The 27,666-nt window shown below is 43.0% G+C and overlaps 1 protein-coding gene across 1 annotated transcript in view; it reads right to left on the bottom strand.

Annotated features, from left to right (window-relative positions):
* Positions 1–17,892: 17,892 nt before the first annotated feature.
* The window catches only part of LOC126267109 (facilitated trehalose transporter Tret1-like), a 120,346-nt gene continuing 110,572 nt past the window's right edge, over positions 17,893–27,666 (bottom strand). The window contains exon 5 of the mRNA XM_049972009.1: positions 17,893–18,801. Within this exon, the coding sequence (XP_049827966.1) occupies positions 18,472–18,801 (330 nt within the window). The 3' untranslated portion in view covers positions 17,893–18,471. The remainder of the gene's footprint in view (positions 18,802–27,666) is intronic.

Here is a 27,666-nt window from a genome sequence, read left to right as displayed (position 1 = left end):
ATTCTTTATATAGCTTTTATCACTGTAAACTGAACCGAGGTGTTACAAAGAGCATGGTCAGAGAAATGGGATGAGGTACATCGTGAGGGACATGTCCTCTTCACTGAAATTTTATGCGACCTGAATTCCGGTCTGCCATCGGTTTACGATCTCGTGATACACGAGTCGGGCTGAAGTTCACACCTCAAAACGCGGTACTGGGCCATCATATTAGCTGGTGGTACGTTGTAGAAAGCCACATATCCAGCCTCCGTGCTAATGGTGTGGTGGAGGCACGGAAGGGTGCGAGGCATCACTAACCGTGTGACAGCGGCTCCCCACGGCGCGAAACGTTTACACGCACAGCAGGAGTCGTTTGCTTTTACGACTATTGCTCGGGCTTGCATGCAGGGCATGTGCAACAACCACCCAGAGCTAGGCCGCCCTTTGGCGTCCGAGCGGCATCTGATGCATCTGAGAAGTGTAGACGTGAATACTGGACTAGAAACTGGAGCAAAACTTCGTCTCGACATCTGATAAGGTCCAACGAGTTCATTGATAAGGTAGACTGCAGAACGTCTTCCACTCCCCTCCAATTTTAAAGTCAAATGTCACACGGGCCGTCAAATTAACATTGTGTACAGTGATTCAACCAGGTTACGGGCCACGTTCGGATACTCCTTCTTTTTTCCGATTGTAGTCTCTGTAATCGTATGCACGGTAATTGCATCATTTTCGAATCTCAAACTTTTGCAACGTGAGGATGAGTGGACGGACGAGAATAGGCATATTTTATACATCTGTTCCGTTTCCGTAAGTGCAGCGTAAGGGTATCATATCTTAATCTCTTTGGGAGGTGGACAGACAGTGGGGGAACTGTAATGGTGACATTTATGTATCAGGAGCAGCCTCGAAGACGAAACGCACTATCCGTTAAGATAAATATACCACCATTGCGAGTCTCTGTACTGGTTTTCATGAATTACTTTACTAATCAGTGTGCACCAAAGAATACAATTTTAGAGATGTGCAGTCGTATCTACTCAATATTATGAGAGAACGAATTTTCTTAGTTGATGCGAGAGCAGCCCTTAGTTTCGCTGCAATCTGTTGCTCTGTGTTGGGAGAATGGCACTAAGTGTCTTAAATTTGTTCTAATTCTCAGTTGTATCACATCGAAATTGTTGTCAACTAATCTATACTCGTTTTGAACAGGTTAATTTGAAAAACTCTAGCAACAAACCAAAACGATCCTCTGCCTGCCTCCATTTGCTGCGACTTCCACTTTCTGGAGGCTTATCTGTACGTGAGATGATATAGCAACGCAATTCTTCTACTGCAACGTACTACCTTTAGCACTGTGCAAATGACCGCAACCGGAAAGAATGATGTCATGGCAAATCGTCCACTTGGATCATTCTCTGCCCACCAATGTTTGTCTATGACCATTAAATTGGAATCTCAGTTTCCTGGAAATGTTATGCAAACATGGAAATAAAAAAGACAGCAAGAGGTGGGAGTGGAAGTAAGAAAGGTGTCACACCTCGTCATAGTTTACTCGACGCAACTTACAGGAAGATATCAAGAAACATCACAACTGGGCAACTGTTCTCCACCGATGTCCGTGTTTTTGTTTTTACACTACCTTTGACTGATTAAATTAACAATATTTCTCTCTCTCCATAGGTGGCACGTACACCGAACTCGCTGTATTTTCACATCACAGCTGCCTCTCATCCACCGATTCTCCTCGCATCTGCCTTCGTCCAATATTTCCTTTGGACTCACCACGACATTGTGTGTCTCTTGTCTTTCCCCGGACCTACGGCTAATGCTAGATAACTTTCTCTCCTTCAACGTACTGACAGTCTTCACACGATCTTGTAAAATGTTATACGGCCTCTATCGGCTTAAGACGAAGTTAGGTTCTTCCTGACAGCAAGTGGAAGCATCCCATACCCAGTGTTATAGGAGCCTGTGACATCTGATTGGCTCCAGGCTTATCTTGAAATTACCCTGGCTCAGTGCAGAACGGTCACAAAATAATTTCCATATCGAAGTTCGTCAAACAGTCCAATTATTTTCGTTCTATTTCGTTGGTTTATATTTACAATCAAGTTTCTACTCTTAATAGTTATTTATGCATACTTTTTAATAATGAAGCTTATGAATACGAGGATATAGTCAAAAAGTATCTGCACGTTTCGTTAATTTATTAGAACAACAGAACAAAGTTTACTAGGATACCACTTTTGAAGATAACCATCCCCTTTTTCAATGCTCATGATCCATCGCTGCACGAGTTTTTCAGTGCTCTCAAAAGAAAAGCTTTCGGTGAAGCAGCAAGCCATGTATGCTCTGCTTGCCGACCTGGGTGGCCGAGCGGCTCTAGGCGCTACAGTCTGGAACCGCGGAACCGCTACAGTCGCAGGTTCGAATCCTGCCTCGGGCATGGAGGTGTGTGATGTCCTTAGGTTAATCAGGTTTCAGTAGTTCTAACTTCTAGGGGACCGATGACCTTAGAAGTTAAGTCCCATAGTACAAAGAGCCATTTGAACGATTTTTTATGCTCTGCTTCATTTACGATGCCTTCCTCAGCAGGCGGAAGTGGATTAGAGAAAACGGAAATACATTAAGGCTGGGTCAGCAGGATGTACCAGTACCTCTTAACAGATATTGTGAAGAGTTTGAAATTTTGGGTTGTGTTCTATAGACGTACACTGATGAGCCAAAACATTATGAACATCTGCTTAATAGCTTCTTTGCCCGTCTTTGGGACGAAACACATAATTGGATCTGCACATCAGGGATCGGACAGTTTCTTGGTAGATTTGTGGATATATGCGGCATTAAATGTCTACGTACACGTCATGTAATCTGCGTCAATAACGGCCTGCTGATTTGCGTACACGGTGACGCCCAATTGCGGCCCAGATGGCTTCCATAGAATTTACATCAGACGAATCTGGTCGGCGACAGTCAACGTGATTTTGCTACAAGTTGTCATGGCCGTCGGGAACACGTCATGCATAAAGGGATGTAGGTGGTTTGCAGCTGTCAGGATATCTTCGATTACCACCACAGGTTCCATTCAAGAGCAAGATAATGTCTCGAATAATACTGCTTCCACCTGCCTGCGTTCGTGGCGCGCTGCACGTTCGAGCCGCCCTTCATCTCAATGTCGGCGTTACTGAAGACGATCAGCGACCTAGAGTTGAAACAATGTGATTAACCCGAAGAGCCGACACGATTTCATTGATCGATGGTCGAATCCCGATGATCCCGTGCCCACTGTAATCGTAACTGACGACGTTGTTAGGTCTACTTGTGAAAAAGTAGGGTTGGTCTGCTGCGGAGCTGCATCTCGAACAATTTGCAATGAACGCTGTGCTCCGAAATGCTTGTACATGCTCCAACATTGTGCTCTTTCGGCGGAGATGCCACAGATCACCATCTATCCTACTTTACAGAACAGACAAGCCTCCGAACCCCACGTTCTGTGAAGAGTGGTGGATGTCCAACCATCTCCTACCTCTTTCCGTAGATGCTCACGAGAGTAGCACGTGAACATTCGACCAGCTTCGCCGTTTTCGAGATACTCGTTCACAGACTCTGCGTTATAATGATCTGCCCTTTGTCAAAGTCGTTTATTGCAGTAGATTTCCCAGTTTGCAGCTCATACTTTGCTTGTGTTACCCCGCGTCCATGTTTGCACTGCTTACATAGTTTTGTAACCACGTCACGTCCAACAGAACCATTAAGCCCGATGAACCGTCACTGTACACAGTGATCATAATGTTTTGGCTTGTCAGTGTTATGTTTCCGTCCAAACAATGAAAGATCTTGACATACGTTTCGAGTTACAGGCCTTACGTTTTGCAAACCATATCACTCCAACGTTGATTGTTTGCTATAAACTTTTTCTAGGTGGTGTTCCAGAACTAATCCTTGTGCGTCTCAGAAAAACTGTGACCTTAACTATTTTTTGCAAACAGTTCACTCTTTAAATATTTTTGGCTGTATAGCCAAGGTAATTCCGTTTCGTGGTATGACATTTGCTCTCTTGATTCAAAGTGATTCTGATAATGATGTCACTTATTAGTATGAATATTGTTTTATTTACTGCCACTATTTCATGGTTGTTGTTTTGACTGGACATCGGTTCTTGGGAGAAATGCTTTGCGTTTTGTGCCCTTGGATGGTTAAATACCGGAGTTATCAGTTTTCGTGCAACTGCTATTGTCGATAGAGCTGGCACCATGGCTTGCCGTTAGCAGGGAGCATTATGCAGAAGCAGTGGTCCCTAGACAATAACTGAATTTTACGTTTTTGCCTTCTCTGGTTGGTCATCAAACATCGCGACTCCGCACACTGCTCTAACAATGTGAAGCTACGATTGCTTTTGACTAAAAATTTTGGTTGTCGAATCAAAATGAGTCGCCCCGCCAACACGCGTGGCGTGAAAGGCACGACCGATTGAGGAAACCTCCTCCAGGCTGGTACCAGCAGAGGATACATATGGGGGGAAGGGGGGGGGGGGACGGTGCGATGTGAAATAAGCGGCGATATTCTCTTCGCGCACACTGACAACAGCATTCAGTCGTTTCCTCCATGTAGAGATTTTTTAAAGTAGCGAGCAGACAGCTGTTGAGAGTGAGTCGACTGTGTCGTCAGCCTGGTGCTGAGTGGTCCAAGCTAGATGATTTGGAGAAATTTGGTTCAAATGGCTCTGAGCACTATGGGACTTAACATCTGAGGTCATCAGTCCCCTAGAACTTACAACTACTTAAACCTAACTAACCTAAGGACATCACACACATCCATCCCCGAGACAGGATTCGAACCTGCGACCGTAGCGCTCGCACGGTTCCAGACTGAAGCGCCTAGAACCGCTCGGTCACTCCGGCCGGCCTGGAGAAATTTATGTGGCGTATGTTGCAACAGCTACATCCACATTCTCAGCAGCATCGTACTTGCTTCCTATCCCACGTAGCTTGTGTTGTGTAATTTGTTGATAACTTGTATACTCTCGTTCTATAATCAAATTTGATTTCATGAGTCGTCCAGGTCAGCAGATCTTGTGCTTTCTCCATACAGTCTTCCACACTTTGTGGTAGCTTCGCACAGAAATTTCGCAATGTGATTCGAGTTACATACACTCCTGGAAATTGAAATAAGAACACCGTGAATTCATTGTCCCAGGAAGGGGAAACTTTATTGACACATTCCTGGGGTCAGATACATCACATGATCACACTGACAGAACCACAGGCACATAGACACAGGCAACAGAGCATTCACAATGTCGGCACTAGTATAGTGTATATCCACCTTTCGCAGCAATGCAGGCTGCTATTCTCCCATGGAGACGATCGTAGAGATGCTGGATGTAGTCCTGTGGAACGGCTTGCCATGCCATTTCCACCTGGCGCCTCAGTTGGACCAGCGTTCGTGCTGGACATGCAGACTGCGTGAGACGACGCTTCATCCAGTCCCAAACATGCTCAATGGGGGACAGATCCGGAGATCTTGCTGGCCAGGGTAGTTGACTTACACCTTCTAGAGCACGTTGGGTGGCACGGGGTACATGCGGACGTGCATTGTCCTGTTGGAACAGCAAGTTCCCTTGCCGGTCTAGGAATGGTAGAACGATGGGTTCGATGACAGTTTGGATGTACCGTGCACTATTCAGTGTCCCCTCGACGATCACCAGAGGTGTATGGCCAGTGTAGGAGATCGCTCCCCACACCATGATGCCGGGTGTTGGCCCTGTGTGCCTCGGTCGTATGCAGTCCTGATTGTGGCGCTCGCCTGCACGGCGCCAAACACGCATACGACCATCATTGGCACCAAGGCAGAAGCGACTCTCATCGCTGAAGACGACACGTCTCCATTCGTCCCTCCATTCACGCCTGTCGCGACACCACTGGAGGCGGGCTGCACGATGTTGGGGCGTGAGCGGAAGACGGCCTAACGGTGTGCGGGACCGTAGCCCAGCTTTATGGAGACCGTTGCGAATGGTCCTCGCCGATACCCCAGGAGCAACAGTGTCCCTAATTTGCTGGGAAGTGGCGGTGCGGTCCCCTACGGCACTGCGTAGGATCCTACGGTCTTGGCGTGCATCCGTGCGTCGCTGCGGTCCGGTCCCAGGTCGACGGGCACGTGCACCTTCCGCCGACCACTGGCGACAACATCGATGTACTGTGGAGACCTCACGCCCCACGTGTTGAGCAATTCGGCGGTACGTCCACCCGGCCTCCCGCATGCCCACTATACGCCCTCGCTCAAAGTCCGTCAACTGCACATACTGTTCACGTCCACGCTGTCGCGGCATGCTACCAGTGTTAAAGACTGCGATGAGCTCCGAATGAAACGGCAAACTGTCTGACACTGACGGCGGCGGTGCACAATTGCTGCGCAGCTAGCGCCATTCGACGGCCAACACCGCGGTTCCTGGTGTGTCCGCTGTGCCGTGCGTGTGATCATTGCTTGTACAGCCCTCTCGCAGTGTCCGGAGCAAGTATGGTGGGTCTGACACACCGGTGTCAATGTGTTCTTTTTTCCATTTCCAGGAGTGTAGAACTTGGGTCTCTATTGATATCATTGACATTTATTTCAAGTATTAGAGAAATTAAATAACTGCAATCTCGATATAGACTTAGATTTCAAGAGTTTTCCACTGTTAGGCAAACCACAAGCAATATATTTATCTAGTTGTACACCCATTTCGTCGTTATCCTTGCGGCAGTTGTTTCATTAAGTGCAGTGGAAAAAATTAAACAATCAGTTACATCAATAATTCAGAGAAAAGACTGAGCATTGTACTTACCCATCTTGTAGGATCAATAATTTGTTTTGTAATGAAGATTGCACTTGCGCCCCTCGAATCAGATTTGGGACACACCTGTCGCATCTTTCATATTGACCCTTACCCAGGATCACACCTCTGGCTTTTGTATACTGTATATATATCCTTCTCTTAGGATGGCATAATGAGACACAACTTGGGAGTTATTTTACTTTTTAGGTGCGACCTGAAGTGACGTAGAATGATTGTAACCATTGTCTATCAGTTATACCCTCATAACACTTCAGGTTAGGTCGCTAAGAAAAAAAAATTAATGGTGTTCAGCAATTCAGATTTATTCACACGTATTCAGATTAACTCAACATCAAGATATCTTTCAAAAAATTAAAAGAGCCATGAGCAACAGAGCAACACAGATTTTCAGAATCTTAGCAATTTAAAAAAATAGAAGGGGAAAATCATAAAGAGCAAACCAAAGAAAGTTCATAAGAACATAAGTGTAATTCTTCATATACTTACGGTATCATGTCTGAGCCAAATGCTCCAGAGAAAAACTGAGCGTGAAGTTGGCAGTTAGAAAGTTAACAGTAATGACCTCTAGACGGCGTGTGTGTGTGAGTGCAATGGCACTACGAGCATCTAATGGAGACACGGTGAAACAAAGGAGCCAATAATTAAAATAAAGTGTGAAATAACAAATGCTTGATGAAATAAAACTGTAACAAAGCACAAAATAATATTAAAAATGTCATATGTATGAACAAAACTCGTCTTTAAAAGTTATAAAAGGCAAACTGAAGATCATAAGTAGCGCTAAAAACAAAATACTGTAAAAATGAAAAATGTTAAAATTGCACATATATTACAGCTAAAATAAATGGACATCATACAGAAATATGGCAAACAAAAAACGCAGGAAGGGGGACAACGGGACAAAAGGAATAATACAACATTTAGTGATTCTACAAAACTACAAGCAACGTGAACCAAAACAATGTTCGGCGTACACATAAAAAAACAATGTGAACCATATGACCTGTGAGCAGTATACCAAAAATCACTATTTTATGTTTCAAAATTAATTTTTTTGCAATAAATCTAAGAGCAGGGAAAAAAGATAAAATGAAGATTCAATACGGATGACATGTGCCACATGTAAGGAAATCACCATGTGCGAAATGAAAGGTCAAGCGAGAGCGTAAAAACATGGCCAGGTATATAAATGAAACGGATAACAGAAACGTGTATGTAGATTTATCACATAATTCTGCATAGACGATGGCTATTCCAACAACAAACTATCGAAAATACTAGAAAACCTTTGGTGAGCGGAACCTGTCCGTTCATTAACCGCTATAGAAGGTATTAGTGTAGTCTCTGTATTTGACAGTGCCTGTACAGTTCGATGCAAGCTTGTCTGAAGGAACATTGCATCAGTCTTTACAGACACCTTCAGATCCAAACACCGCACTAATGTATTTCTTTCGAAAGACAAGCCAATGTGACGAGAAAACTAAATAAGTCTCTGCACATAGTTGCGCGAGCACTGTGGGCAGCAGTGTAACTTCGTGTCTGACCGCGAAGCGTCTTTGGGTAGTCGAGATAGCCAGCGCTGTAGCTCAGCGTGTTTGGTCAGAGGGCTGACTGCCCTTTGTAATAAAAAACCGACTGAAGTATTCAACGATCAACTTCAACAGGTGTTGTGACGTTCGTCCAGACCGAATGCCGAGAACAATAACGATCAAAAAGAAAGGAGAAACACGGTTAAGATGACGACACGTGTAAAGCGTGATGTCTTGGTTCGGTACAAATTTTCATTTGTTTCCAGTAAAATGTGTAGCTGTGGTGGTACGGTATTCGCAGTTTGCAAATACATTTCATGACAGTGTAGGAGGATCAGCGGCACAGTGAATATATATTTCCGTCTCCCGTCCCTTAGGCACTTCCATTAACTCTTTTATAGGAGGCAAATCGTGGCCTTCATTTTCTTCGTGACAGCCAAGAGCATCAATGTATTTGTAATTATGTTCCCTGTACCTAACGTATAGTCCGTTCTCGTTTGCCCTTTGTAGACAATACTGCGCGAGCTACAACGAACTTTGTATACCTCTGGTTCTTTAAATATATCTGGCTTGACATCGAGGCAAAGACGCAAAAGCAAACCAAGTTTCTTACGTTTACTAAAAATTATTTTTGCACTGGCCTCCTTAAACGCGTAACCCATTCTAACACAATAGGCACCACAAAAATGGTTCAAATGGGTCTGAGCACTGTGGGACTTAACTTCTAGGGTCATCAGTCCCTTAGAACTTAGAACTACTTAAACCTAACTAATCTAAGGACGTCACACACATCCATGCCCGAGACAGGATTCGAACCTGCGACCGTAGTGGTCTCGCGGTTCCTGACTGAAGCGCCTAGAACCGCTCGGCCACATCGGCCGGCTAGGCACCACCATAAGACAACAAAGCGTATTCAGTTCTTTCACCCACAGGGTAGGGCTTAACGCCAGTGCATGTTCTAATTTTTTCTACCCGTTGCACGGATGGAGTTCTCAGTGTTACCTATAACTAGTGTAGCCTGAACTATAATGGCGATCTCTTTTTGCTAGCGTCTCCACTAAGCTGCAGTTTAACTAGTCTATTGAACAAAATATTATCACGTATGAACGAGGGAGTGACACGATTCCATATCGATAACATTATCAGTGGTAGTTTGCTTACGATAAACGTCAGTAGTCAAACTTGAGCCTTCCCTAATTACCTACAAATTCAAAAAAATTTTTACGTTCTTCCTCCTCCGTTTCCACGGTAAACTGGTTTTTATCGTGCGTACGATTGAGAGCTAACCTAAAATTCACAATATCATCACCATTACTCCGATTAGCACGAAAATGTCTTCTACCTGTCTGCGATAGAATATAAGGTTGTCTCTCATATCATTATGAGAATTGAAAAATTTATTCTTGAGTTTATTAATAAAAATTTTGTCAAGAAAACCCGATAAGCAGCTACCCATGGTTCAAATGGCTCTGAGCACTTTGGGACTCAACTGCTGTGGTCATCAGACCCCTAGAACTTAGAACTACTTAAACCTAACAAACCTAAGGACAATACACACATCCATGCCAGATGCAGGATTCGAACCTGCGACCGTAGCAGTCGCACGGTTCCGGACTGCGCGCCTAGAACCGCGAGACCACCGCGGCCGGCAGATACCCATGGCCCAAATATGTTTTAAGAGTATATCCTACCATTAAAAGTGAAATAGCTAAAATATAGGGACAGGGGTGTTAACTCAAGTAAATCATAATCCTTAAATGTGATAAGTTTTCTATACTGCAAGAAGTTCCTACGTACAATGTCAAGTTTTGATTAATCGGAACGTTAGTGTAAACATTTGCAATATCAAAGGATGCAAGGAGTTCACCTACAGGAATAGCAGTTTCTCTAATAATCATTGACATTTCATAGCTATTCCTTAAAGTAAAGGTTTTATCAAACAGAAAAATTTCCTTATACTTGTTATTACAAAAACCGTTATCTCTTAATTAGGACGTTGACGGTAACTGACAATGGGCACAACTGGAAAATTTAATCTTAAGTAGTTTAAACTGAGAACGAAGTTTTGTCTTCTGTGGATTCGCAACCAAAAGTCTTTTTTTACTAAATTCAGAATCAAGTCAATCGTTATATGTATCTATACATTTGTTAAGGTCTAAAATAAAATATGTTTGTTTCTCTTGGGGAAAAATAAGGAGCAGAATTATGTGTAGAACGTTGGGGCTAGACTTTCTTCGCAAATCTTATTTTTGTTGTCAAACAACCGTAAGCATCTGAGTGTCCATGTTCAACGGTCTCAAAATTGCTTTGTACAGTGAGCCCTGTTTCATGACCATGATGAATGCTTTGCAATAGTTTTAGGTAATGAAGTGCAGAAGTGAAGTGAGAACCGCCACCAGTTACTGCCTATAAAAATATTTTTTCTCATTCGGAATCATCGGGGTGTAAGATAAAATGTGATTCATCGTTCCTCTAAAATTCCAATTATTTTCACAGTGCTTTACCTTATTTCATTTTGATTTTCTGACCATATTGTGTGTAATAGGTTTCGTTTTATTGTGATGTGAGAGAAGAATTTTTTTGTGTGGCATGAGGAAGATTAGAATTTTGTGTTGGGCATAGTTAGTGAAAGCAATGCAGAAGTTATAATGTAATTTGTTTGGCCCGCTGTTAGCTGCAAATTGCAACCTGGAGCATTTGCTGAATTGTTTTGAGGATTTGTCAAACGCCAGCTTTTTTAGATAGAACTGACTCGTGTGCGTGTTAGAATCGATTCCTGCCGGTTATGAAACCACTCTGCTCGAGGCTACCAACTGTTCGGTGTCCGGCGGGAGGCCACGGAGTCGCTCGCCGAGCTCACTTGACGATATGCGCAATCCTTCGTGGTCTCGGTGTTTTCTGGTACCCTGCTTGGTGACTGCGGATGTTCACTGAGGACGGAGATCCCATTTGTCTCATTATCTTCGGGTGTGGAATCGATGCGCTTACGACAGTTGAAGAATTATTGTTTCCCTCGACTTATACTGCTTGTGCCTTCAGCGTTGACAGGTTTCTCATTTTTGCTGTCGTTGTTGAGGAAGCCATGATAGATCCGTTTTCTCCTATGCCGATTTCATAGTCATAGGAGAAAACGGATCCACTTGCAATGTCGAGTATATACCGCATACTATGCACATGCGGAAAAGTTTAGGTGGAATGACTGGACGATCGATCAACATCAGGATCACAAAACACGAGCGATATTATAGGTTGGGGCCGGTGGAGAATTCGGCCGTGGCAGAGCACGCGATGTGTGAGACTGACCACGTAGTAAAATTCGCACACACTGAAGTTCTGCCTGTAGAGAAGAACTACCGCACCCGCTTGTTCAGAGAAGAAATACACATACACGAGGATAGATTCAACAAGTAAGAAGAAAGCTTCAAGATAAACGGATCATGGCTTTCCATGCCGCAGCGAACTACCATTGCAGATAGCATGAGGATAACCGCAGCTGTAATGATCGCGGAGAAGCCCTTGGACGTTGGCGCACCAGGTACGTATACAGTCTGCGGCCACGAGCTCGGGTCCAGTCCACCACCAGCAATGGAGGGTGAAACTTCGATAATGCGAGCCACCCGTGATGGCGAAACGTCAGAAAAATCATCAGACGAATGTTGGCCGAGGAACTCGAGACAGAAGCCAACAGGCAGTTTTCCAACAAGGTCAACGAAAGCCTTCTGTTGTTCCAGAGACTGGTTTGATGCAGCTCTCCATCCTACTCTATCCTGCGCAAGCTTCTTCATCTCCAAGTAACTACTGCACCTTCTGAATCTGCTTAGTGTATTCATCTCTTGGTCTCCCTCTACGATTTTTACCCTCCACGCTGCCCTCCAATACTACATTGGTGATCTCTTGATGCCTCAGAACATGTCGTACCAACAGTAGTCAAAGTGTGCCACAAATTTCTCTTTTCCCTAATTATTTTCAGTATCTCCTCATTAATCATGTGACTACCCATCTAATCTTCAGTATTCTTCTGTAGCACCTCGTTTCGAAAGCTTCTATTCTCTTCTTGTTTAAACTATTTGTAGTCCATGTTTCACATCCATACATGCCTCCACTAAATACAAATACTTTTAGAAAAAACTTTCTGACACTTAAATGTATAAACGATGTTAAAAAATTTCTTTTCTTGAGAAACGCTTTTCTTGCCATTGTCGTCTACATTTTATATCCTCTCTGCTTCGACCATCATCAGTTATTTTGCTCCCCAAATAGCAAACCTCATCTACTACTTTAAATGTCTCATTGCCTATACTAATTCCCTGATTTAATGAGACAGCATTCCATTACCCTCGCACTGCTTTTGATGATGTTCATCTTATATCCTCCTTTCATGACATTGTCCATTCCGTTCAACTGCTCTTCCAGGTCCTTTGCTGTCTCCAACAGAATTACAATGTCATCAGCAAGTTTCAAATTTTTATTTCTTCTCCGTGGATTTTAGTTCCTACTCAAAATTTTTCTTTTGTTTCCTTTACTTCTTGCTCAATATACAGATTTAATAAAATCGGGGGTAGGCTACAACCCTGTCTCACTCCCTTCCTATCCACTGCTTCCCTTTCATGCCACTCGAGTCTTACAACTGCCATCTGGTTTCTGTACAAATTGTCCACAGCCTTTCGCTCCCTCTGTTTGACCCGAAGTATTCCAGTCAACACTGTCAAAAGCTTTCTCTAAGTCTACAAATGCGGGAAACATAGGTCTGCCTTTCCCTAATCCCTTTTCTAAGATACGTTATAGGGTCAGACTGCCTAACATGTTCCAACATTTCTACGGAATCTAAACTGATCTTCTCCAAGGTCGGTTTTTACCAGATTTTCCATTCGTCTATAATGAATTCGTATCAGTATTTTGCAGCCGTGACTTATTAAGTCTTAACAACGAAAGTCTTAACAACTTTATATTTACATAAATATTGTCATTTCCACTGTTGTAAGTTTTAATTACATTATAGTGCCTGTTATAATACCCATTACGCCTTGTTTTTTTTTTCTCTATCTTAAAAACTTCCTAGGTTAATTTATTTCCAAGCTTCCTAACATTTCAAGAATGCTGAGTCCCCCTGACCACACTTATGTTAGGAGTTGTGTCTTCCACTTCAAGTTCACCGGCCTGAGTAGCTGGAACCGTTTATAATTTTGACCATATTGCTCTCTCTGAAATTACTATGGACAGCACACATCTCACTTAGTCCCTCACATGGACAGACCTAGGGTAGTGAGCCAGAAATTTATTAAATGGAAATTTTTCGGAGTAACGAGAATTGAGTAACATAACGAGTAACGAGTTTCTCAATATTTGCACTTAACGTCTGCTGTAGAAAGTATATTTTCATTTGCTTTGATTTGTGAGTGAATAAATCAGGGCAATGTACTTTATATTAAGTTTTCCTCGGCTGCACAGTCACATTCATTCTAACGTTCAACAGTTGCAAAATGTCAGAACAAGTTGTCATGTGCTTTGGTAGTTCTTCACAGCGGAAAAACTTGCTCATTGAGCTGTGCGACTGTTTCCGGGGCAAACATGTTGCCAGCAGGTGCGACGAGTGTCTGGCCAGTGAGCACGTGTAGCAGAGGACTCCCTTCCTCTCTGTGGGGACTGCAGCGTCCCCAGCGTGTCAGCTATCGCATCACAGGTGTCACAGACACGAAGATTTGTCAGACGTTTAGCCACAGAAGAAGCTGTCCATTGAAAAAAAAAACATCATCTGTACGCAACAATATTATAAAACTGAATTGCATATCAGATAAAAAGAGGTTTTGCTGTTCATCGAGTTTTTTGTGAGTGACAGTTCAAGTGTACGGACAGTGCAAGTAATATAATATATTTTGCTCACGTATTTGCACACATGACAGACAATATCTTTTGGCAATGCAACTCATTTTTCCCTAGGTTATTATCACAAGATTACATTTTAAAACTATTTCATTTATTTTGTGCCATTTTACATTTAGATCACTACTTTACTTCACTTGTAAATAGTAAACTCAAATCAACACCTTTTTTCTTCTGTCGGGAACATTGGTTGTTACGTTAGTTGATGTTCACTGTTGCGCTCTCATGAGCAATGATGTTCAATACATGTCCTTCTGACAAAAAAATTGGTAGTCGCCAGTCTTCCCTGTATCAATTTTCTGAAAACAAACCATTTTTTTTTATTTTTCATTAATAAAAACAGGCTAGGTTGCAAATCACGACAGAAATTTTATTAACGGGTCTCATCTTTTTGAGGCATCTTCAGAATTTGTTTCCAAACAAACTCTGAAGACGCGTCAAAAAGGCGAAACCTGTTAATAAGGCTTCTGCTATTATTTGCAGACTAAACTGTTTTGAAAATAAATCACCAAGGATGGATTTATATTTATTGTTACTGTAATTTTGACATCCTGACATGGGAGAACATTACTGTGTGACATCTGAACATCCTTCTGCAGTGGTAATCATGTACCATAAGTTTAAAATTGGTGGACACTTGTTCACAGAGTATACAAGTTACACACAGATCTTAGGTTATGTAACATAGAATTTTATGATTAAATTAATCAGTTAAGATTATACTACTAGTATCAACCTTGCACAGTGAATCTAGGCTAAAAGACAAATTTAAGATTAATATTATGTGGAGGAAAGATTCTTAGTATTGTATGACGATTCCACAAACACATTTTATGTATGCACGCGTATGAAGTACCATATGTTGTTTACATGACAATGTTTAAGTTATCAAATATCTCACATGTTGCCTTGCCATATTCTGCACCATGATGGAAGATTATTAGGAGCTCTTTTCTAATTCCAGAGAGTCTTTGAATTAACTAATTTCTGCGATGCCTAAACAGTTGATGGACGAGAATGGCAGTGTGAATGGTGTTTTATTCTTTTTCAAAGGGGGATGAAGGGGCTTTCAAATACCGCTATGTGATATTGTCTCACTCTCTGCCACTATTTCATGGTTATTATTCCGGGAGTATTGGACCTGTGTGCTTGTGAGACAAGCTGATCGTTTATTACTCTTGGACTGTGCACTACAACTGTGGTCTCACGGTCATGTTGCTAGTAACAGTAAATAAGTGAATCTCATTAGCAGAGGAACACCTCCCCAGGGGGATGAGCAGTTATCATGGAAGTGAATCTGGTGCCTGCTCCACGTTACTGTGGACAGAGCTGTTGCCCTGGCCTAGCTGTGCCCAGGGGCCGCCGTGCCGCCTCACCCAGCCCTAAAGAATAAATGAGTTTGACGTTTTTACCTTTTCCGCATGGACATTAAAAGCCTAGACGCTGCGGCAAGGACTGCCAGTGTGACAAGGACAGTTGCTATCAAACCAAATTTTGATTATCCAATTATTCTCCTTGGCACAACATCTACATCTGTTTGTCTACTCTTAAAATCACAGTTAAGTGGCTGGCAGAGAGTTCATGGAACCACCTTCACAAAAATTCTCTATTATTCCACTCTCGAGCAGCACACAGAAAACAGAAACACCTATACCTTCCCGTTACAGCATTGATTTGCATTATTTTATAATGATGGTCGTTTCCCCTATGTGGGTCGCCAACAACAAAATATTTTCGCATTCCGAGAAGAAAGTTGATTACTGAAATTTCTTAAGAAGGTGGCTCCACGACAGACGCCATTGTTTCTGTGATGTCCACCCCAAGTCCCGCACCCTGTCCGTGATACTCTCTCCTCTATATCTCAATTATAAAAAATGTGAAGCCCTTCTTTGAACTTTTTCGATGTTCTCCGTTAATTTTGTCTGGTAATGATCCCAGAACACGCAGAAGTACTCCTCAAGAAGACGGACAAGCGTAGTTTCGGCAGTGTCTTTAGCAAATCCGTTGCATCTTCTAAGTGTTCTGCAATAAAACGTAGACAGTGGTTGGCCTTCCCCACAACATTTTACATATATTCTTTCCTATTTAAATTGTTCGTAATTGTAATTCGTAAATTGAATCTACGGCCTTTAGATTTGATTGATTTATTGCGTAATCGCTGTTGAACGAATTCCTTTTAGCATCCATGTCGGTGATATCAAACTTTTCATTATTTCGGGTCAATTTGCCAATTTTCGCACTATACAGATATCTATTCTAAATCATTTTGCAATTGGTTTTGATCATATTATGACTTTACTAGACGATAAACGATAGCACCATCAGCAAACAATCTAAGAAGGCTGCACTGTTGTCTCCTAAATCGTTTATATAGATAAGAAACAACAGAAGGACTTTGACACTACCTTGGGGAACGCCAGAAATCACCTCCGTTTTGATCTAAGTCTTTCCTTCGATTACAGTACTACAGACCGTGACCTCTCCGACAGGAAATCACGAATCCAGTCGTATAACAGAGACCGTATTCTATAAGCACGCAATTTAACTACAAACCGCTTGTGAAGCTTCTGGAAATATAGAAATATGGAAACAACTTTGCAATTGTTTGTCGATAGCACTCAACACTTTGTGTGACTAAAGAAGAAAGAACGAGCGTTGTACTTGTTCGTCTTGTATGACCGAATATTTGTTTTATAACGCGCATTTCACTTGTGTTCCTTGAGGCGGATGTGGGACTTTGCGGATGCAACTTTCGACGTGGATTCTTGAATCATAGCCAGTGATGATTTCCTTAAAAAATATTTCGCCTGTGTAACACTTTGATCCTACAGCTACTTACCGACTCTCACCCAACTGCACTTATGTCCTACATTGAATTGTTTTGGGAACCATCTTGCTGAAAATTTCCGGATGACGAGCCTATTTTGAACAATGTCACAGGAAGAACCATGACTTACGTCCATTGAGATTACCACTTCGTCAGCAGCTGATACTACTGAGCGAGGTGGCGCAGTGATTACCGCACTGGACTCGCATTTTGGAGGTCGACGGTACAAACCCGCGTCGAGCCATCCTAATTTAGGTTTTCCGTCATTTTCCTAAAACGCCTCAGGAAAATTGCGGGATGGTTCCTTTCAACGGACACGCCCGAGTTCCTTCCCCATGCTCTCCATATCCGATGTGACCGATGACCACGCTGTTTGGTCCCTTCCTCCAGATCAACCAATAAACCCCTAGTAGATTATTCAGAATCAGATCATGAGACTTTCTCAACGTTGTCATCAGTGGCGGATGTCATTGGATGTCGTTTTCTTCCTGTGCCAGTCACTCTTATTCTATCGCTTTTGAGTAGTTCAATCTGGTGGTAAACACCTTGTCCTTACATTGCGCTTAAAGTATTCTATGAATTTCAGCTCCTTGTATAACTTCTCCTAAAGACAATGATGCCATTTAACGACTGGCAAGCACTGTAGATTAATAGAATTGAAACGCATATCGTAATTGACTTACCGTGTATCTCTTAGCCTAAGTGGTGGAAGGGCTGTGTCGTTTATCTTACGTTCAACTTATATCTTCTAAAAAGTTGGAACAGATGATTCGTCAAATTAGTTGCCTGGCAATCTGTTAATTCAAAATGGGGAGGATTTGTAACTAAGATTGAAATTCACAAGTAATATAAATTTATTAAGTCAGTAAAATTACACAATGTCTTTCCGGTACAAAAACACAAGTAATAAACACAAAACTACTCATTATATTACTTGGACAGTTGGAAATGCGCTTGTCGTACGAATGAACCTAAAAGAGATATTGAGTATCTTGGGAATATACTGGGTTAATTATAAAACACGTTTTCTGCTCTTTCAGCTCAGCTCATTGTTCATCTACAGTAATGGTAAAGTTATTTCTACCGTTAATCAGCATAAAGCTGATACTAGTACAGTGTTTACCAGATCACAATTCATGTTCGACTACAGACGGTGTACAATTACATTGTTCACTACGGGTAATCGCGCTTTAAAGAGCAGCAAATACTGCGAAGCCATCGTAAAGCAGAAGTATCATTTTGAAAGTTCACTGAGGTTCTGATACAGAACACAAAAGGAAGTACTCTCAGCAAAGAATGGAAACTGTTTATTATATTCGATAGCTGCGGCATCTGTCACTGCAGCAACCCTCGGCGCTCACTGGGCGCATCCAGTTGCTGGTGCAGCGATTCCGGATGAAAGCCGCGCGGCTCTCCTACGATCTGTGTTTGGCGTCGTGTCTGGCGCGGTCCGCAGCGGCCTGAGCCCTCATCTCGGTGTTGAGTTCCTCCAGCGATCGGCCCTTCGTCTCCGGGATGAAGAAGACCGTGAAGAGCAGCGCCGTGGCGGCGCAGCCCGCGAAGAACCAGAAGCAGACGTAGGTGCCCAGCGCGGATCTCACCACCTGGAAGAGCTTGATGGTCGCCGAGGTGAGCACCGCGTTCCACACGGCGATGAACGAGATGGTCAGGCTGCGCACCCCGTCCGGCACCAGCTCGTTGGCCACCACCCATATCAGCGCGTTGGCGCCGATGTTAAACAGCAGCTAGAAAAGATGCAAAAGTTTGTCAGGCTGCTGCACCAAAAGAGGCAGCTCGAGCATTAGACGTAGAAGCGGCGACGAAGGGTTTAAGACTTCTACCGCTACGGTCACAGGTTGGAATCCTGCATCAGGCATGAATGTGTGTGATGTCCTTAGGTTAGTTAGGTATAAGTAGTTCTAAGATCTAGAGGACTGATGACCTCAGATGTTAAGTCCCATAGTGCTCAGAGCGATCTGAAATTTTTTTAAGACTTCTGCGCAAACAAAACTTTTCGTCAAATCGCGTGTTAAGGACTTCTAGCGCAAAGTATCAAATAAGCTATAATAGAACCCACAATTTTCATCCTACTTGAATGTTAATTTTGGCAAGGATTTCTGCACGTATCTCTGTTGTGGAGAAAACCAAAAACTATAGCTAACTCATTTTCTGAACTGTATTCTTTATATCATTTTCTAGGAAGAATAAGAATTTCCACTCAAACGGGACTCTTCACATCATTTTTAATAGAGATACAGGGTAGCAGTTACTGAAGTATGTGAAATAAAATCAACGTAACTTCTGAACGATTTCCGTTAGGACGTTCAAACTCCACGGTTGGCCGCGGGGCAGGGTGGGAATTAGTATGGGCATACATGCGTGGTTTAGTGACGAAGCCCACTTTCATGTGGATGGCTTCGTCAGTAATCCTATCGTACCCCAGACAGTAAGGCTATGGGGTGGGGCCTGTATGCCACGGATGAATGCACTCTACGAAATAGCACTCACCAGGTCAACATCGTACGAGCAAACGGCAGTCACTTGCGTGCAGGCAGAATACGTTTTCATCGCTAAAGACCACCGCGTGCCATTCCATCTGCCAAGTTGTCCTCTGACGGCACCAGTCTAGCCCTGCACGTCGATGCTGTGGCGTGAGTGGATGCTAGGCTAGAGCTTTGCGTTCCCGTAGTTCCACTGCTAATAACAGGTTCACTACAGTTCATATTGACACGTCTGGCCTCACAATCCCTCATCTCCGTGCTGTGGTAGTTGTAGGATATGTTACTGCTGACCTTACAGTACAATGATCCTGCGTGGGCATTGGGAAACTCGCCTACAAGTTTGAGAGTGTTCTTGTACCCACGCATACCTACAAAGTTGCACAGCTGACGCAGAAAGTCCACTTTGTGGGTCAATTGCGTCATTTCTCCGAAAGGACCATCCTGCCATTCGGACGGCCATAATTTTACTCCTTTCAAATTCGCTCCGTTGGTCGCTTGCTTCACACGTTTGCACACACTGAGCCTTCTGGCTGTGAACATTCCCTTTTAAAGGGTAGACCTATAAGGTGCTCTGTTAGCTATGCAACTACACTATCTGTTCACGGATGACTTCGAAGCCATTACCAGTAAGTCTACTATCCCCCAGGTGTCATATGCCGTCATTTGATCATAATCGACCTCCTCTTTCAAGATGTACTAATTTTTTTGGTATATATCTTTGGAAAAACTGATGTTGTGTGGACTATCTATGGAGATTTAACTTGCCTGAGGAGGTCCTACAAAGCTGAAAATTGATTTACATCTAATTATAAAATAAATAATACTGTAGAACGTATTTAGTGTATACTCCAGTTTATAATTAGTTTGTCGTAATACCTAGGTAGTGCAGGTTGCTAAACTCCTCAAGCCTGTAGCAGTACGGTTCTTATCCTATACTCTCCAGCAATTAGTCCTTAACTGAAATTGTTAGATATGGTACCTCTGCTAATACAGAAAACCATTTGCAGGCACTATTCTCATATTTTTGTAGTTTTTGCGTGCCACTGGAAACTGAAAGACTTCAAACACATATCACACTCCACAAATAATCAACACTAAACAGTATTTACGATTCTTTCAAGATAATAGTATAAAAAACAAGTTCGGAAAATGGTTTATCTATAGTCCTAGATTTGCTTCACAACAAAGATATGATGTTACGTGCGAAAATCCGTGTTTAAATTAACATTCAATTCGGATTAAAATTTTTAGTTCTGTTAGGACGTTTTTGTTACTTGTCAGACTATAATATAAAGTTCTCAATATGCCATTTGATTTGAACTTGACATTTGTAGGGATGTTCAGCAAAAGGATGATATGACAAGTTGTAAGAGATCCATGATTAAAGGTTTTGTTGTTAGCGCAGTCGAGCAGATGTAATTTCGATGGATTGCTCACGCCCTGCCTGCGATATGTAAGCTATAAGAGAATCTGAGACCAACGAGCAGTGTTGACTGCAGTAGGAACTGTGTAGCAGTAGGAGTAAGTTGTTGCTAGCGAGAAGTCTGGTGTATCGTGTTGGCTGGGCCGCTCGTGGTGGAGCGATGGCGGGGCGTGAGCGTTATAGTATAAGGTAAATGCAGCTTCGCACATATGTAGTATTGTTATATCAAGTCCCATGTAAATGTTTTAAAAAAATCTCTTAATAATAATATTTCTCATAAAAAGTAACTTTTGACAATCATTCATTTCAATTTAAAGAATTTACTCATTTCTCCAATCCATGGTCATTCCGATTATTGCAAAGAAAAATCAGTTGTTCTTTTTACACATGACAAATATATCATCCAGCATTGCACTCGGCTGTGCCAGAAAAATTTCTTATAGGAGCAGATACAGATGCGTTATCCGGCGACCTTATTGAGGTAAGAATTTTCTATTTATTCAGAATGACCTTTCAGGGCCATGACGCAGCACTGCTGACGTCCAAAATTTACCAGTTTAAATTCACAGTCAATTATTGAAAGGTTATCTATGAGTCACATTCTTTTATCTGGAGGCTAGTCATATTGTATTATTGATAGGTTACGCAATTACTGTTGAGAGGTTTAGGCATTTTTCTGTTGGGAGGTTACACTAAATGTGAATATTACTCATATTATTTTATTCTGGGGAGGTTACAAAGTGTCTATTTGCACAACGTGCATGGTTGAGAAGAGTGCTGCCGCAACCTAACATTGTGTTTTTTGTTGTTGTAAGGAATTGAAAATGATTGAATAACCAACGAAAGGATAACATTCTACGAGTCGGGGCGTGGAATGTCAGAATCTTGAACGTGATAGGGAAGCTATAAAATCTGAAAAGCGAAATGCAAAGGCTCAATCTAGGTATACAGTGAAGTTCAATAGAAAGAAGACAAGGATTTGTGGTCAGATAAATATAGCGTAATATCTACAGCAGCAGAAAATGTTATAACGAGAAAAGTATTCGTTATGAATGGGAAGGTAAGGCAGAGAGTGTGTTACTATGAACATTTCAGTAATAGCGTTGTTCTTATCAGAATCGCCAGCTAACCAACACCGACTACTGTAGTTCGGGTATACATGCCGGGGTCGCAAGCTGAAGATGAAGAGATCGAAAAAGTATGTGGGGGTACTAAAGGGTAATACAGCATGTAAAGGGAGATGAAACTCTAATAGCCATGGGGGCTTGAATGTAGTTGTAGGGGAAGGAGTAGAAGAAAAGGTTACCGGAGAATATGGGCTTGGAACAAGAAATAAGAGAGGAGAAAGACTAATTTACTTCCTAATAAACTTCAGTAATAGCAAGTACTCTGTTCAAGAATTACGAGAGGAGGAGGTACACTTGGGAAAGGCTGGGTGATACAAGAAGATTTCAATTATATTACATCATGGACAGACAGAGATTCCGAAATCAAGTACTGGACGTCAGCGCGTCCCCAGGAGCAGATATAGATTCAAATCACAATGCAGTACTGATGAAGAGTAGGCTGAAGTTAAAGAGATTAGTCAGGAAGGATCGATACATGAGGAAGTGGGATACAGAAGAACTATGGAATTGCGAGATACGACAATAAGGAATAGCTCAGTAGACAGTACAGCCGAAAAGTATGGACATCTCTAAAAATGGCAATCACAAACAAAGGAACACGAAAGGTAAATGCTAAGACACCATGGGTAGCAGAAGAAATACTTCAGTTGATCCATGAAAGAATGAAGTACCAAAATGTTCAGGAAAATTCAGGAGTGCAGAAATACAAGTAACTGAGAAATGAAATAAACAGGAAGTGTTTGGAACCTAAGACGAAGTGGCTGCATGAAAAATGTGAAAAAATCGAAAAAGAAACGATTGTCGGAAGGACTGACTCAGTGTGCAGGAAAGTCAAAACAAGCTTCGGTGAAATTAATAGCAAGGCCGCTAACATTAAGGGTGCAGTAGGAATCCCACTGCTAAATGTAGAGGAGAGTGCGGTATGTGGAAACATTATACTCAAGGCCTCTATGAGGGTGAAGATTGGTGTGACGTAGTAGAAGAAGAAACAGGAGTCCATTTACAACAGATCGGAGATAAAGTATTAGAATCATAATTTGGAAATAGGTTGGGAAGACTTAAAGTCAAATAAGGCATTCTATCAGAATTTCTAAAATCATAAGGTGAATTGGTAACAAAACCACTATCCATCTGACTTTCGGAAAAATATCATCTACACAATTCCGAAGATTGCAAGGTCTGACAAGTGCGAGAATTATCAGCTCAACAGGTCATGCATCCGAATTGCTGACAAGAATAATACACAGAAGAATGGAAAAGAAAGTTGAGGATATGTTAGACGACTATCTGTTAGGCTTTAGGAAAAATAAAGGCACCCGAGAGGCAATTCTGACGTTACATGGAAGGAAAGACTGAAGAAAAATCAAGACAAGTTCATAGGAATTGTCCACCTGGAGAAAGCATTCGACGATATAAATGGTGCAAGATGTTGAAAATCTTGAGAAAAATGGGGGTAAGCTATAGGGAGAGGCGGGTAATCGGGTGATACAGAATATGTACAAGAGCCAAGAGAGAATAACAGGATTGAAAAGGGTGTAAAACAGGGAGGTAGTCCTTCTCCCCTAGCGTTCAACCTGTACATCGAAGAAGCAGTGATGGAAATAAAAGACAGATTCAGGACTGGATCCGAAATTCGAGGTGAAAGGATACCTATGATACGATTCGCTGATGACACTGCTGTCCTGAATGAAAGTGAAGAAGAATTACATGATCTTCTGAACGGAATGAAAAGTCTAATGAGTACAGAATATGAACTGAGAGTAAATCGAGGAAAGATGAACTTAATGAGAAGTAGCGGAAATGAGAACAGTAAAAAACTTAACATCGGGATTGATGGTGACGAAATAGATGAAGTTAAGGAATTTTATTACCTAGGCAGCAAAATAACCAATGACGGACGGAGATGAGCAAGGAGAACATTAAAAGCAGACTAACATTGACAAATAAGGGCATTCCTGGCCAAGAGGAGTCTACTAGCATCAAACATAGGCCTTAATTTGAGAAAGAAGTTCCTGGGAATGTACGTTAGGAGCATCGCATTGTATGGTAGTGAAACATGGACTGTGGGAAAACCGGAACAGAAGAGAATCGCAGTTTTTGAGATTTGGCGCTACAGACGAATGCAGGAAATTTTATGGACTGATAAGGTATGGGATGAGTAGGTCCTGCGCAGAATCGGAGGGGAAAGGAATATTTGGGAAACACTGACGAGGAGAAGGGACAAGATGATAGGACGTCTATTAAGACATCAGGGAATGACTTCCTTAGTACGAGAGGGCAAAAACTGTAGAGGACGACAGAGATTGCTATACATCCAGCAAATAATTGAGGACTAGTTTTTAAGTGCTACTCTGAGATGAAGAGGTTGGTACAGGAGAGGAGTTCGTGTAGGGCTGCGTGAATCCAGTCAGAAGACTGAGGACTCAAAAATAAAAAAAACGGAAATGAACCAAAGGCGCCACATTGGTATGCGTCCCAACCCAGCAAGTTGTCATCATACTATAAGGATGTCCAGAATCGGTATGCCAATCAGGCGAAACTGTCATGAGCATTGAGGCAATCATCCCACGGACGAACCAGACTGAAGATACCCGTTTGGCAAAACACAGCGTCCCGTTGTTTGAAGAATTCCATAACTGCTTGCTGCACATCCTCGTGCAACTGGAGTAGTGTATCCTTAAAGGCCTTTTTAAGCAACCTAAGGTCTCATAATCTCATTCGGAAAGATCAAGACTATAGGGCAGGTGCTCGAGTGCCTTCCAGTTGAGTCAGCTTAACTTCGGAGTTACAACATTTTCAAATGACGTCGAGGCTTTTCACGTAGCAGCAGCACCCCTTAGTGCAACATTGCACAACTGTGGTTTTTGACAAACATGCTGCCCCTCACATATTCTTCGTTCTCCACAATGGTATACTAGTGGTTGTCCTTCGGTAGCCAAGAAACTTCAGTAGCGCGTTGGTCTTGTTTTGACGCATTTCGCAATGACGTCGCCAAAGTTCGCGTTTCCGCATTTACCACACCCACGTCGGAAAGGCAAGAATCATACACTAATCCCTTGCTTACATGTCGGTGCTTAAATACACGCAACAGCGTTGTGCTTTGTTGAATATACGCTGCAGCAACGCCCTCGACCGGAAATTTTTTGATCGCCCCTTATACATACAACACTCTGCAGATGTTTTAGCTTAAACCAAGGACAATGGCATACAGTCCGGGATTCTGGAACTGCACGATCCTTCTTCTCTTTCCCTAACAGATCAGATATTGAGAAAAGTTTCTTCCGTCAGAAATATGTCCGTAAACAATTCTTAATTGAGATCGACCGCAGTAGAATGTGCCATCAAGTTCAACCCCCGTGGTGGATGTAGTTGCCGTCTTGCGGACTTCAAGTTTTCAGGGTATGTAATGGTTTAATCCCAGGCCGCTGACACTTTGGCCTCGGCAGCACAACGGTTTAACTAGTCAAAAACGAGTAGCACGAGGCGCTAGGGCTGGCGCGCTAACCAGCCCCTGAGCAGTAATAGTTGCCGGTAGTGACGTAGAAGTTCCCGTATTGGCACATTTTTTGTTTTGACATAAACAACGAGTGCCTGCGTTATACTGTGTTTAGTTTCGTTGTGTTTTACCTCTAAACAGCCAGACACTGGAGTTACTACGGACAACTCGTTAGTTTCACGAGCAGGAGGAAGAATGCGTTAGTATTGATGGACAGCCATCAATTCCTGCCGATAAAGTTGAGGAACTCACACCAAAAACTCTTCGAATTAGTGCAAGAACACTAGTAAGTAAGGGAGTGTTATTGCAAAAGTTGCAAGATGCAGACGTGAGCCGACAAAATGCCGAGGCGACTGGATCAGATATATTTTCACTGCGTCCTGGAAAGGAGAAATACCAGCCTCACCCCGTCTTTCCAGACCGATGCAAGTCGGAAGTACATTACACTTACTACAGTAGGAACGAGTATACTATCTTAGCAATGTTAACCGTGTCGTTAGAAGGAAGTGCACTTTCCAGGAGCGGGAAAACGTACGAAAATTGTACTGAAAAGTATGAGTTTCCAACACAAAGCGCTATAAAGACGCGAAATACTGTCATAAAAGGCGCACATTGTTACGCTTCGAAGCATATTCTGACACAACATTGTGGGAAAAGACATTCATTCAATAATACGGCTAGGCGAAACGTGGGTTAACGCTGGGGAAGGCGTCAGGAAGTGCTGGATGAGTGACACTCCAGCCAATAGCGATTATCGTCCAACGGAAAGAGAAGCTAAATTGATTGTGCTCCAGGCAGTTGATTATCATGTTAACATGAACCACGCACGTTTTATTGTGTGGTTCAGGAACCTATCAACATAGTTACCTGCACCTACAACAACTGTAACAGACAATGTTCCTTTTCATTTAGTGATTCCGAACAGAGCCCCAACCACAAGAGTGGTTAAAAAAGAAGCCTACAGTGCAAGTTACAAGTAGACGGAATTGCTGAGGAGCACCGTCAGACTGCATAAGGTTGCCACGATATCACTGCCATATCAACTCCACTGTGTTAGTATGAAATGATGTGAACGCACGGGTGAGGAAGAATAACAAGTCCTTTACAATAACAGAGGTGGAATGGCAATTGCTTGGAGCTCTTGCAACAATGGAGGAAAAAGGTCGAGCACGTCGAAAAACTTATTTCTCCGGAATAGACAATGAAAGTATCGTTAGTGACCATGAACAGCTAACAATTTGTCTTATTATTGACGATGAAGACGGTTTTGACGTTTCCGACAACAGTGACGATGGGAAACTGGACAGAATTGCGCCACTGTCACGGTAACTTGGTGAGTTAAAAACTACGAATATCGGTTATTCATTACATCATTATCATTATACACCCCTGGAAATGGAAAAAAGAACACATTGACACCGGTGTGTCAGACCCACCTTACTTGCTCCGGACACTGCGAGAGGGCTGTACAAGCAATGATCACACGCACGGCACAGTGGACACACCAGGAACCGCGGTGTTGGCCGTCGAATGGCGCTAGCTGCGCAGCATTTGTGCACCGCCGCCGTCAGTGTCAGCCAGTTAGCCGTGGCATACGGAGGTCCATCGCAGTCTTTAACACTGGTAGCATGCCGCGACAGCGTCGACGTGAACCGTATGTGCAGTTGACGGACTTTGAGCGAGGGTGTATAGTGGGCATGCGGGAGGCCGGGTGGACGTACCGCCGAATTGCTCAACACGTGGGGCGTGAGGTCTCCACAGTACATCGATGTTGCCGCCAGTGGTTGGCTGAAGGTGCACGTGCCGGTCGACCTGGGACCGGACCGCAGCGATGCACGGATGCACGCCAAGACCGTAGGATCCTACGCAGTGCCCTAGGGGACCGCACCGCCACTTCCCAGCAAATTAGGGACACTGTTGCTCCTGGGGTATCGGCGAGGACCATTCGCAACCGTCTCGATGAAACTGGGCTACGGTCCCGCACACCGTTAGGCCGTCTTCCGCTCACGCCCCAACATCGTGCAGCCAGCCTCCAGTGGTGTCGCGACAGGCGTGAATGGAGG

Source organism: Schistocerca gregaria, chromosome 4 (genome assembly GCF_023897955.1).
Source record: "Schistocerca gregaria isolate iqSchGreg1 chromosome 4, iqSchGreg1.2, whole genome shotgun sequence".
Taxonomy (NCBI): domain Eukaryota; kingdom Metazoa; phylum Arthropoda; class Insecta; order Orthoptera; family Acrididae; genus Schistocerca; species Schistocerca gregaria.
This window is presented reverse-complemented; position numbering and strand designations above follow the sequence as displayed.